The sequence below is a fragment of the Onychomys torridus genome, chromosome 5, assembly GCF_903995425.1.
Source record: "Onychomys torridus chromosome 5, mOncTor1.1, whole genome shotgun sequence".
Classification (NCBI taxonomy): domain Eukaryota; kingdom Metazoa; phylum Chordata; class Mammalia; order Rodentia; family Cricetidae; genus Onychomys; species Onychomys torridus.
In genome coordinates, this window is record NC_050447.1 from 68,663,662 (window position 1) to 68,676,606 (window position 12,945).

Here is a 12,945-nt window from a genome sequence, read left to right on the forward strand (position 1 = left end):
AATACCTGGGCATGGCTATGCATCCCTCAATGCCTGCACTGTGGTAGGGTATGGTAACAGGAAGCTCACTGTTAGCCAGCCTAGCAGAAATGGCAAATTCCAGGTTCAGTGAGAGCTCATGCTTAAGAGGATAAGACAGAGAGTGACAGAGATCTGCCTGGCTCTGCCTCCTTGGTGCTGGGGTTAAAGGTGTGCGCCACCACCGCCCAGCAATATAAATGAACTTAAAAGGAATACAAACGCAGTATCTCTGGCATTTATCTGTGCCAATATATCTGTGACTACCCTGTGATGCCTGTGATGTAAGCATACATCTCAAACCTACAAGGAAGCAAACAAACCAAGTTCCCTGTCATAGGAGGTAGGCCATCACTAGGAGAACACAAGCAACATGACCCTCATGGAAGCTTTCACAAAGGCGCGACTCTAAAACTCCAAACATTCTCCTCTAGAGCCGCCTTTGTATTTCAAGACATTTAGAATCTCTCTGCATTATTACTATGTAAGCAGGGACTTTGACGAGAAAACATTCCTCCCTCCCTTTGGAAGAAACAAAAATAAAATGTTACCTTTTTACATCAGTGTAATTTAAAACAAGGTATGAATTGAAGGTGGTAATTCTTTTAGAAGGTACATTCTGTTTCACACCAAATTGGACCATATATATCATCAAATGATTCTACCACTATCGTTATGGGAGAGTGCTTTAAAATTATACATCAAAGAAATAGTTCCGCTAAAACCCCTCTTAATGGGAACTGCATTAGCTGCAGTTGCTGTCAGGGTAATAGCCTAGCGGAAGTAGTCATCTTTACAGAGACTTCCTTACACTAGAGAAGAATAAAGCCACCTATTCTACAGATACTTCAGTAGACTGAATGTGAAATTAAGTGTAGGTGTGATGCTTCGAAATTTAGCCTGTCATCCTCACTTGAGCGATCTTTGCACGGAGGCAAAGGAGCTGTCAGCGCAAGCTGATCTGAGGGTGCTGTGCTGGTAAACAGAGCCCAGAGGCTGCACCTAACCGCCCACTTTGAAATGATTCCTTTCTAAACAATCTGGAGTCCTACACCCAATGTTGAAATGAAGACTCAACAACATAAAATGAACTCACTTCGGTGTAAAATAAAATAGTAAGAATTTAACTTTAAAATAAGGATATTTGGGATGCTTGCAAAGAAAAAACAATGACATTAGGTCTGTGAGATACCCCATAACCAAGAGATGGCCACAGGGAAGAAGTTTCCTATAATGGCAGGCCACAGTCCACCTTAACAACTGAAGAGTCCTATAACACAGAAACCTTACTTGACTTCACTTAGCTCTTCCCCGACACTATTAAACAGCCTTTCCTGGGCTAACAGACAGCACTTCCTATGCTGTACTAAGGTAGCGTATTTAATCCTCACAGCAGCTCTAAAAGCAGACACTAACTACTGGTGCCCCATGTCAGGTGACCTTGCTGTGACAGAAAGTCACGCAGTTAGTAAGTGACAGGCTGGAGTTTAAACCGAGACTACTCCATCTAGCTTTATCTTAACCTCTGCTTCAACATCAGACCTATTAAAACCCTAGGAATTCTTGTTATGTTGAGAAGGTCAGTTTCGCGTAGGAATGATACAGCAAAGAAAGCACTCACTGAATGAACTCTTGGGCACAGGGTGCAGTAATATGCTGACTAATGGAACTGGAAGTCATCCGGGAGCTCGGACCACTCAAACACAATGGTTACCTCAGAAAAAGTATTTCTGAAGACGTTTGAATGACAATTTACACCAACTGTTTGATCTCCCAAAATGCCATATTAACTGAAAGAACTAAAAGGACAGGCCTTTTCTCACTGAGCTCTGACTTAAAGGAAACTGTTGGCACTGTGTTGCAACTGATAACACTCGGCCTTTCGAGCAGAAACTAAACTTTGAAAGCATGCTACAGCACTCACATGGCCGCCAACTTTATTCATGTGGGTTCTGGAGACCACACTCTGGTCAACAGGCTGGCACCAGCACCTTTACCTGCTGAGCTATCTCAGCAGCTGAGGACTTCAAGTGATCTTAAAGGACTTGAGTTTTAGTTTTTGTTAGTTCCCTCTCACACCCCTCTACTTGGTTTAAAACTTAGCATGGATTCAAGGCGGAGCAGCATGGGGAAGTTTTTGGGAAGGAGAGTGTTCTGCTTCCAGGAAAGTGTTCAGAGGCCAGCGCCTTCTCCTTCTGAGCAAATGTGACATGGATGTGAAACCTGGAACTAAGGCAATGATTCTGACCCCGAGGAAAGCCAGAGTGAAGGCACAAGAAACTGAGGCAAAGGAGACCTAACGGGGCAGTTCAACCCAATTATCCCCGACCTCTGGACCATCCAGTATAGCTCTGACTACGGAACCACTCTGACCTGAGGATCCGACTATTTGCAACGTGAAGACTTTTAAGATAAAACATTCTGCTTCACTAAACTAAATTTCAAAAGGAATATGAATGTAAGCATTGGAAAACTTGAAGGGAGACTCTCACTGTGGAAACCCACAGTGAATTTAAACCGTTTCAATGGAAATGCACTATTTTAAATACCTTCTCAGTATTCTTGTATTTCTCCCATCCTTTCAGCATTTTCAGCCATTTGGTAGTTCTCTCAATTTCCAGCTGCTTTTGCTAAAATAAAATTCAAATGTAGTGTTATTGTTTGTTTGACGCTTCTTTACTTATAGGTCACAACACAACAAAACCAAGGAAAATGCTTTTTGAAGTTCACTATTCCAGAGAGCAAATGCCCTACCCACCTCGTTTCCGAATGGGGTAATGAGAGACTAGCATTGACAGCAGTCAAAAGCTCAAGTCAGGAATCATACATAATACTTGAGTGAGCGAGAAGACTGTGAAAGGGCTTGTTTGTCATTTCTAAGGCTTTAAAGACAATCACAGAAAATCCTACATATACTACAAAAGTTTTTTAAAAGGAAAATTTGAAGAATTTTGCAACACAACAAAAAACAATTACAAAGTTCAATTCTCTCTCATCTAATTTTACTTTATTCTAGCACATTAATGTTTTTGATGACTGAGAATTTTTTTAAGAATTCAATTCCGTTACCATGTGATTAACATATAACTAGCTGCATGCTAGAGAAATCATAAAAAAAGGAGTCACAGTTGTCACTGAGACACCTCATGTGCTGACGAAGGAGACACACGCTATGGCAGGGGCTCTGACATGAAATAAGGTCCCGTGGAAAAAGCAGTCAAAGACCCTACACGAGGAGCTGAAAGATTACCATGGGATTTATCTGGTGTGATGTGGGATATGTGTGTTTCTGATACCACTCAGCACCTGCGGAGCTGACACAAGTTCCCAAGAGTTTCAGGAAGGAAACAAGGCCACCATAAAGAGTCTTGTATGTCAAGACTGATATCTGCAGCAGAGCTGAGCACTGAGGCAAGGGCTTCCTCTCTTTTTGGGTTTCCAGGAGAAAAAATACTTTCCCCCTAAGAATTTTGTGGAGACCCACAGAGGTTTCCTGGTGAGATCTGAACTTGCTTTAAGCAGCAGGCTGCATAGGGAATGATTGCACCATGGGTGTGGTTACCAGGTGTTTGGAAGGGTCTACACTTGGCTGAGGGGTGTGCTTTGATCTAGCAAGGGGGAGGTCTTTTGCCCTGCCCCTTGGCATTGTTATAAAAAGCCCTTCTGAAGAGACAGAAGGGGTCTGTGGATTTTGATCCAGGTTCTCCTGAAGCTATCCTGTGTTTCTGTCTATCTCCTCTCTGATATCTTTCTATCTAAGTTTCTTATTCCTCTCTCCTCCTCATAGGAACCCTTTAAAAGGTGGGAAGGAGCTGGCCTCCCACAGTATTTAGGCCTGGGAGCATAATAAATGTGTGATTTAAAAAAAAACAATGAAAAGAGAAAACCACCCAAGAAAGGCCACAGCTCTGCAGGTTCACCTTACACTCCAAGGATGTACGCTCCCTTTAGCCTCATGAGGCAGGTCTGCCGCTGAGGAAGCTTCAGATACAAAGCTTAAGGGACAAGTCTAGCAAGGGCAGAGGCACTCTGAGAGGCAGTCAGTCACCTCTCTTCTGTCTTCAGCTGCCACCCTGTCTTCAGCTTTCTAACACAGGCAATCATGCTTCCTGAATGAAAATTACGGCTCCTTACGACTGGCTTCAATCCAGCCTCAAACAGACAGGCAGTACGCTGGCAGATGGCACACACCCACCACCAATAATTTTAGATCTGAAAGCATAAATCCCCAAGGAAAATCCTGAATTTAAGAAAAGATCCTCACCAGTGAGAATGTTTTTATAGAATTTTCCTTTAGGTATATTCATAAAACTCTGTAATTACTTTCTAACTCTTTAAAGTTTTTTTTATTAGTTTTTATAATAAAAGATGATCACTTGCAAGCAAAAGAACATTAATTCCCATTTTTTCAAAAGGCTAAACAGTCTTTATTATATTATTAGTGATAAAATGATGCAGATGGTTCCAGAAATATGTTTAATTTTAAAACTCAGTGGGGCACTGAAATCTAATTAATGTTTCGCTAAATATGACTTTAGAGACGGCCAAACTGTGAAGAACTAGAGACTGATCTAAGCTGCCATTTGCTGTGTTTTTGTTATCCCACATTCCCTCCTCTGACTTCTTAAAACCCAATCCCCTTCTCTACCAACACGAAAACACTCAAATGAGCCAAGTCGGCATAAGAGCATGACACACACTTCACCCAAGCAGCCCCACATGATCCAGACATTTCTTGCCAACTTTCACTTTTATTTTTATGAATTACCAATAAATCACTTCAGGAAGTAGTCATTCTTTTCTTTTTAAGATACACTTTTATTTATTAATATTTGTCATATATTAGAGTTGTTCAAATGCTCTGCATCCTGCAAGAACAAGACATACATATACATACCATTTTAAGAATATTAAACATGCTTTTCTTTATACATATAAAAATTTAAACCTTGGATAATCTCCTAGTGCAGGAGTTTAAACTTAGACACTAGCTAAGGCAAGTGCTGACTCCGCAGTACTATCTTTTCACTACCCATGACTTGATGCAGAAAGTCTCCCTCTCTGTTCTAATCAGTAATTCACCGTTAAAACCTACTTTCTTACCAAGTATACTGAAGCTCACTGTTTTAACGGTTATCTCAACGAAGTAACTGAAACCACATATGACAACTGTGAACTGAAGTGCCCTAGAAAAACAGGCTACAGGGTTGGGGATTTAGCTCAGTGGTAGAACACTTGCCTAACAAGTGCAAGGCCCTGGGTTCGATTCTCAGCACCCCCCCCCCCCCAAAAAAAGAAAAATAGGCTACAGAGCATCAGAGTCACAGGTTCATCTACACCAAAATACAAGCAGAACACAACAGCGTGTCAGGATTTCTACCTGAGATTTTAACAGACACGTCTGACTCAAATCTGTCGTCCTGAACTGCTAGTTATTCCCAACACATAATCTACTGCCAGGCCTCTCTGACCAGGGTCTGCCATCTGTCTGCTAGCGGTGCTTTCCCTCACCACCTGTGATGGCCTGTGCTTACTGTCAACTTGACAGGATGTACAGCCGCACAGGAGACAGAGCTCTGTGTATAACTGGGAGGGAGTTTCTAAACTGAGGTAACCGAGGCTGGTTGGGGTCTGAACCTGAATAAAAAAGGAGGAAGTGATCTGAGCCCCAGGATTCATCTGTTTCCTGTGACTGCCGTGTGACCAGGTGTTCACCCTACTGCCTCCATGACCTCCCCGCCACAGTGGACTACACCTCAAACTGCCAAAACAAGCCTTCCCTAAGTGACTTCTGTGAGGGAGTTAGTCAAAGCAATGGGAAAAGTCACACGTATTCATCTGGCAGTACCTTTTGTAATGTCTCAAGATCCAGAGCCTCTCTCAAATGCCTCCATGTTCAAGCTAATGCAACTATTCCCTCAGCATTTAGTGGCATGGACCAAGGCCCAGCTTAGTCAGAGTTCTCCTCTTCCCATTTGTTTCCCTTGGGGCAAAGCACTTGATCCTTCTTTACCTTGGTTCTCTGTTCTACAGAATGAGAACTACAATTATTGTTATACTTGACACATGGACTCTAGCTGCCTAAATGCTCAAATCACATGATTATTATTAAAGTATTAACTCCTCGACTCCTCGACCAAAGCATATGTTTACATTTTAATTTCATTCCCTAAGACAACAGTTGTCTAAGAGAGCTTAAACAGCATATTAAACAGTTTACATAAAGCAGGACATAGGCAGCAATGTGAAATAATTCCTAATGTCCTGTGGCTCCAAAGTAGAGTGGGAAAGAGGATGACTATGAACTGTTGCTGTAGGTAGGAACTTCACCACATAATACAGAAGCAAGCATAAGAAAGTATAACAATACCCCTACGTAGCACAATGGTAGAAAGAATGTCATTCCACATGGTGGCAGACAGTTTCCAAAGTGTGACAAAAAAAACCCACAACTGCTGGTGTGTGTGAGAAGCCTATAGAGCATGGATTCTGTTGACTTACTTTTGACTTTAAACACCTTACTTTTATTAATTTTCATTTTGAAATATTTCAAACCTACATGAAAACTAAAAGAAAACCACATCATATGTTTCTATATGCTTCACAAAAATCTAATAAGTATTAATTGTCCCACCTGACTATCACACAGTCCTTGAAGGGAGGAGTGAGGATTAAGAAATGATATGAAAACTAGAGACATAAAGGATAACACCTAGTGTAATAGATGTAAAAAAAAAAAAAGAAGAAGAAGAAGAAGAAGAGAGACACAGGATTGCTTCAGGAGGGCTCTGGGTCAATACCACATTGCCTCGAGTTTATTCTTAATGGGCTTTTTATACACCAGCAAGGGGAGAGGCAAAAGACTTCCCCCTTCCGAAGTCAAGGTACAAAGCACAAACAAGTGTAAACCTTTCCTTAATTTTCAAAACACCTGGTGACCACACCTTACAGCAAAAGCTTCTTGTAATTAGGCCTTGAAGTATAAGACACCTGGTAACCATGCCTTTGGCCAAAACAGCTTATTATGCAGCCTTATCGGGCAAAGCAAGCTCTTTGACTTGAGTCGAGAGGGAATAAGGCCTCTCTATGGAGTCTCTGTGGGCTCCCACAATTAATCTTTTGCCAGATTTCATTTATTTCTTTGTTTGGGCTTTGTGGCAAATTCACTATAAAGTCACAGAAATGAGCATATCATATCTAAATATTTCCAAGGATGCAGCCATTTAAGAACAAAAATATTTTATCCTCATCATTGTACCATTCTTATATCCAAGAAACTTCAATTCAATCATTATCATCTCATAGCCTATACACTAAATTTTCTATTTGTCTCCAAATGGTAGTTTGGTGTGTGTGTGTGTGTTTTGAGGGTCTCATACACTGATTATAGCTATGTCATAAAGCCTCCATTAACATCCCTCAGCTACGAGGTTTAGACAGCTTCCAGGCTGGTGATCACCTGGCATTCTCAGTAGGATCTCACATTCAAGGAAGGCATGGGAGCTCTTTACCTCTGTTCCTCACCACATGCATATTCCATTTGGCCATTCCTGAGAAGTTGTGTTTTTTTCTGGTTTTTTTTTTTTGTTTGTTTTGTTTTGTTTTTTAAGTAAACTTAAGTTCTGTGAGCTGCCCTAGCAAACCCAAACAGCAGGTCATGTGAATCTCTAATCTGTACACCATAGGTTAAAATCTGGGCTCTCAAGCTGCATTAATGAGGGGGCAGTCTGGTGAGAACTGAGCTGCAGATCTGTAACAACTCTCCACTGGAGGAACTGCTTACATATGGGGAGAAACTCAAACGTACGAGGTGCTCCATATAATGCAAACTATAAGACTAGTTGTACAAAGTTTGGTTTTTACCCCGCATGTCATCAATAAGGACATGTGAGTAAAGCTGCTGCGAGTCACCCATGCCTAGATCTCACCAGCAGAGGTCAGGAGAGGCTAGGAAAGTATGCTTTGCCATTGTAAAGTAAGGTCACTTAGCACTGAAGACTCAACGCTATGTAAAATGAAGGTGTACTTTTAGGAAGAAATAGGGAGGGGGGCTGGCAAGACGGTTCAGAGGTAAAAACACTTGCCTAACACCAAGCCTGAGAACTTGAGCTCATTCTTCAGGATTCACATGGTGGATGCAGAGAACCAACCACCAAAAGTTGTCCTCTGACCTATACATGCCCACTGTGGCACATGTGCATATATGCATACGTATGCATTCACACAATGAATAAAAAAATTAATAATTAAATTAATTAATTTAAAATTTAATAAAAGGCTCTCACATTTTATATATTATGCAGAATACTGCACTGCACTTCATGGCTTTATCTATGAAAATTCATAGTTTTATATAACCTTTCCTCCTTATTAAAAACATCAATAAGCTCAAGGAAATAATATAATCCATTATTAATATTGTTCTCTACAGGGTAAATATAATGAGTGTGTTTATTTGTTTAAGTGCCTGTTTGGGGGAACCCAAATCATTTTGCAAACACCACATTAATCCTCTTATGAGGGAGGTTTACTATCTCTCTTTTAAATGGAGAAGGGCCTGCCATAAAACAACTCTGCCTGGGCAGAGTTAGAACTGAAGCCACGATTACTCGACCAGACAAACAGCAATTCAACAGTCTTCCTAAGCACCAAGCAGCACAGCTCAGCTACATGCTTTACGAGTGTAAGCATCAGCAAGCCAGTCATTTCCCTTGATCTGACTCAATGAAAACACAGATAAACCTTTATTACCTGTCTAGTAATGGTAGAGCTTGGCCATACATATAGGCAGACACTATAGAATGCTAGTTTCTAACCTTAGACTACTTTGCACGTGTCTGAGTTTTTAGTCCACATATGTATTCTATAATTATATAGTTGTTAATATATTACATAGTGATTATGACATTATCTATTATACATGGACCTGGTGAAATGACAGGAAAAGTCAGAGCCGCTTGATGCCAAGCCTGACAACCTGAGTTGACTCCCAGCATCCACAGGAGAGAGCCAACTTCCAATGTGTGCTGTGAATACACACACAAATGTGCACACACACACATATGCAACATGCACATATGCACAAGTGTATTCACAATCAATAAATGCAGAAAAATTAAAGCAGATCATAAAATAAAAAGTGCAATGTGTGAAAGGGCCCTAAGGAAGAAACTTCCTCAACAACTACCTCAGAACCCTCACTTATCCCAGCAAAGGGCTGACAAGTAAGTATATAAATATGCTCTCATCGTAATAGTTTTCTTAAAAGTGGTAAGGAGGGTTGGGGATTTAGCTCAGTGGTAGAGTGCTCGCCTAGCAAGCACAAGGCCCTGGGTTCGATCCTCAGCTAAAATGAAGGAAGGAAGGAAGGAAGGAAGGAAGGAAGGAAGGAAGGAAGGAAGGAAGGAAGAAGGAAGAAGGCAAGAAGGCAAGAAGGCAGGAAAGACAGACAGACAGACAGACAAGAGTAATTTGGTTGGGGTTTCGTACATAGCAGAGCAGCTCCCTCGCTGCGATCTATTGAAAGTCAGCCCTTGACACAAGGGTTTGTTAAAAAAAAAAAGTGGTAAGGAAGGTTTCACAGTGTGCCCCTGTTGGCCTCTTCCTCCTGCGAGCTGAGATTAAAGGTGTGTGCCACCATGCTTCAAAGTCCAAGTAAGTCATGAAGGCATACACAGATTACCTTTTAGTGATTCCCTATTACTTTAAGACTTTAGCCAGGCAGTGTTGGCACATGCCTTTAATCCCAGCACTCAGGAGACAGAGGCAGGCAGATCTCTGTAAGTTCAAGGCCAGCCTGGGCTACAGAGTGAGTTCCAGGAAAGGCGCAAATTCACACAGAGAAACCCTGTCTCGAAAAACCAAAAAAAAAAAAAAAAAAGACTTTAAATAGGAAATTGTATATGTGTATATATAAATATATTATATAGAGACTTCTATTGGGTAAGAATCTTATCATACTGTTCAGTCTTATAAAAAATTAAGCAAACTTAATTTTTAAGCATGTACTCTCTGCTAATTTGCCTTACATTTCTTCTTTACTGGCACATTTTTTGACTTATCTAATTACTGGCTTGAAGACTCTAAGGTTTCTCAACCAAAAAAAAAAAAAAAAAACAGTGAAGGAGGAGTTGGACAGAGACGTCTATACTAGATTAATACATTTTTATTTTGCCAAATCAACCTAGCCTCTGTTTAAAAACAAACAACAATTTCAATTCTTCTCTCTCTAACTTCATCTACAGACTCTAGCACCTTTATGTTATAAAGTGGTATGTGACTCATATAGATTACAACCTAGTGGGAGAAACAGACAAAGTAAGAAATCTTCAAAGTATTTAACACATCAATTGTGTCGTGTCCAATACAGAAAACAAACAGACAAACAAAGAAGATAATTAACACCAGGGAAGAAGTCCCCAGTTTTAGGTTAGATGAATAGTCATATTCTGTAAGTGACACTACAGTAAGTTTTTGAAGCTAACTATGAGGACAGCAAACACCCCACAAGAGGAAGGCCCTCTGGCCCAGCCACACATTCAGGAGACACTAGGGAGCCAGCAGCTGAATGAAAGGAGGCAGCATAGGGCCAAGAGTGAGGCCCTGCACAGCCTGGGGAGCATTCTTAGCACACGGGCTTTACTGCAGATGGATAGGGAAGATACTATGACCTTCTGATCAGAAAGTGGCATGACTTTAACCCATTTTAACAGGAACATTCTAATTGTGTGAACTGCTGTAGGATCTTTCTGCATGCTGTATGTTGTGAATATATGTTGCTCTGATTGGTTGATAAATAAAGCTGCTTTGGCCTATGGCAAGGCAGCTTAGAGGCAGGTGGGAAATCCAAGGAGAGAGAAAGGCAGGAGAAAGCAGAGTCTAGAGACAGATGCCAGCACCACCAGGAGAAGCAACATGTGAAAGTACCGGTAAGCCACAGCCATGTGGCAACTTATAGATAAATAGAAATGGGTTAAGTTACAGGAGCTGGCTAGCAAGAAGCCTGCCACAGGCCATCCAGTTTGTAAATAATATAAACCTCTGTGTGTTTACTTGGGTCCAGGCAGCTGCGGGAAGGAAGCAGGTGAGAGATTTGTCCAGAATGCAGGCAGGCAGAACACAGGAAAACTTACAACTATGGTGAGCAGCTAAGACTGTGAGAGAGGAGCAAGGACTGAGGTAGGAAGACAGGAAGCTCCAGAAGAAAAGTTGCAGTGGACCTGGGTAGCAGAAGTAGAGATGAAGTCAACAGATTCTGAATAGGCCTGGATGGTAAAGCTCACAGCACTGGTTGAGAGATGTGATGGGGTCTGGGAGGAGTCAAAGACAACTCAGAAGATGACTGTGGGCTGCAGTCTGGAAGAAGGAACGCCTGTTCACTGTGATGGGGACATCTGTCTTTAGGACATATCTGGGGACCAATATTGCTAGGCCAAGGAAAAGATCAAATTCAAAATCTAAAGTATGGATTTTGTGACTCTGAGAGGGGGAGGGAGGGAGAAAGGGAAGCCAGCAGCCCTTGAGTGAACTATCCTAAGTTGGAGACTACCTGGAATGGCTACAATAAACTCTGAGCTGAGGCGATGGAGGTGAGGACATCAGGGGATCAGATGATTAGTAAAGCAGGGCACTACACAAAATGTGACTGTCAGAAGACAGAAGGAGAACAACATTCACCTAAGGCAGAATTCACAGGATGTTCACCATCAAGCCGCTTCCTTCTCATATACTCTTGATCTACACACTGCCCACCCGACTACAATTCATTTCAGCAGTACTAGAGACCTGAGTACCATCAATCATCTCCCATCTCTTGTCTCAAATGACTTTCCTTTAGTCACTGGACAGAGGGCTTCTCAGGCAGAGGGAAAACAACGCCTTCCATACTCCTGGGAGTCTAAGTAGTAGCTGGGCTAGAGTAAGACACACATTCCTCAGCACTGCAGCTGTTAAAGCCCCTGTCAAAGCATCTATGCTATGGTGCTACCAGAGACTCTGGCAGCCTCTCATCTGCAGGAAGTGTTCACAGTTGTTCTTCATACATACAAAATAACAATTCTGTTTGCATCTTAAGGTTTTCTAGTTCTTATTTTCAGAAAATTTTGATCTTAGAAATTTTTCCTAGAATATTTTTCAAATTATAATTGCAACTTCACCCTCAATGTCCGAAGCTCAGCTCTGTTCCCAGTAGAATACACACAATCAAAATACCTTCACTTTCATTCTACAATTCATTTTGGAAGAGAAATGGAGGAGTAAGGAGATTTTGAGCAATTAAAACTTCCAATCCCTACTTCTCATGTAATACCCAGGTGTAGAAGCAGCTCCATGCTAAGTAGTGAAGAAATGTTTAAGGAAAAGTTGACAGGTTTACAATGTCATTTGTCTAATCCTTAAAGTGTTAAAAGGTAACTGACAAGAAATGTTCTAGTTATTACTTGTGGGGAGTTGGATAAAAATCTCATGGGCAGTTACTTTCTATGGAGGTACTGGTCTAGAATGGTGCTTTATTATCCATCCAGAGGGTGCATGATGATCACTTGGGATGCCTTACTCCTGATGACTTATTGTTACCCCCAGAGACTGGTGTAACTGCCAACCCTCACCAGAGGAGCTTCTTGGAACAAACGGTGGATGGTGACTAACACAGAGACTCAAACTGGTCAGGTGTAGAGAATAGGGTTGTGAAATGCTCGGACCGAGATAGGGCATCTATAGCACACCCCCTCCTCCGAGGCTCAGATACTGAGATCGAAGACTCTAAGAGCCAGAGAAGTGGATGGTACAAGGAAACTTTCTTCTGGACACGGCAGGGCGTTGTACATATGAGCTCACAGCAGCTGCGACAGCATGCATCAGGTCTGCAGACTCCAGGCAGACATAAGCTCAGAGTGGAAAAGCGTGGTAAGCAAGAAACCACACCCCCAG

At 41.7% G+C, this 12,945-nt stretch overlaps 1 protein-coding gene across 2 annotated transcripts in view; it reads right to left on the reverse strand.

Moving 5' to 3' along the window:
• Usp6nl (USP6 N-terminal like) overlaps positions 1-12,945 on the reverse strand; it is a 142,158-nt gene that overhangs the window by 39,600 nt on the left and 89,613 nt on the right. For both annotated transcript variants that reach the window (XM_036188226.1, XM_036188225.1), the window contains exon 6: positions 2,568-2,648. In XM_036188226.1, the coding sequence (XP_036044119.1) occupies positions 2,568-2,648 (81 nt within the window). The remainder of the gene's footprint in view (positions 1-2,567; positions 2,649-12,945) is intronic.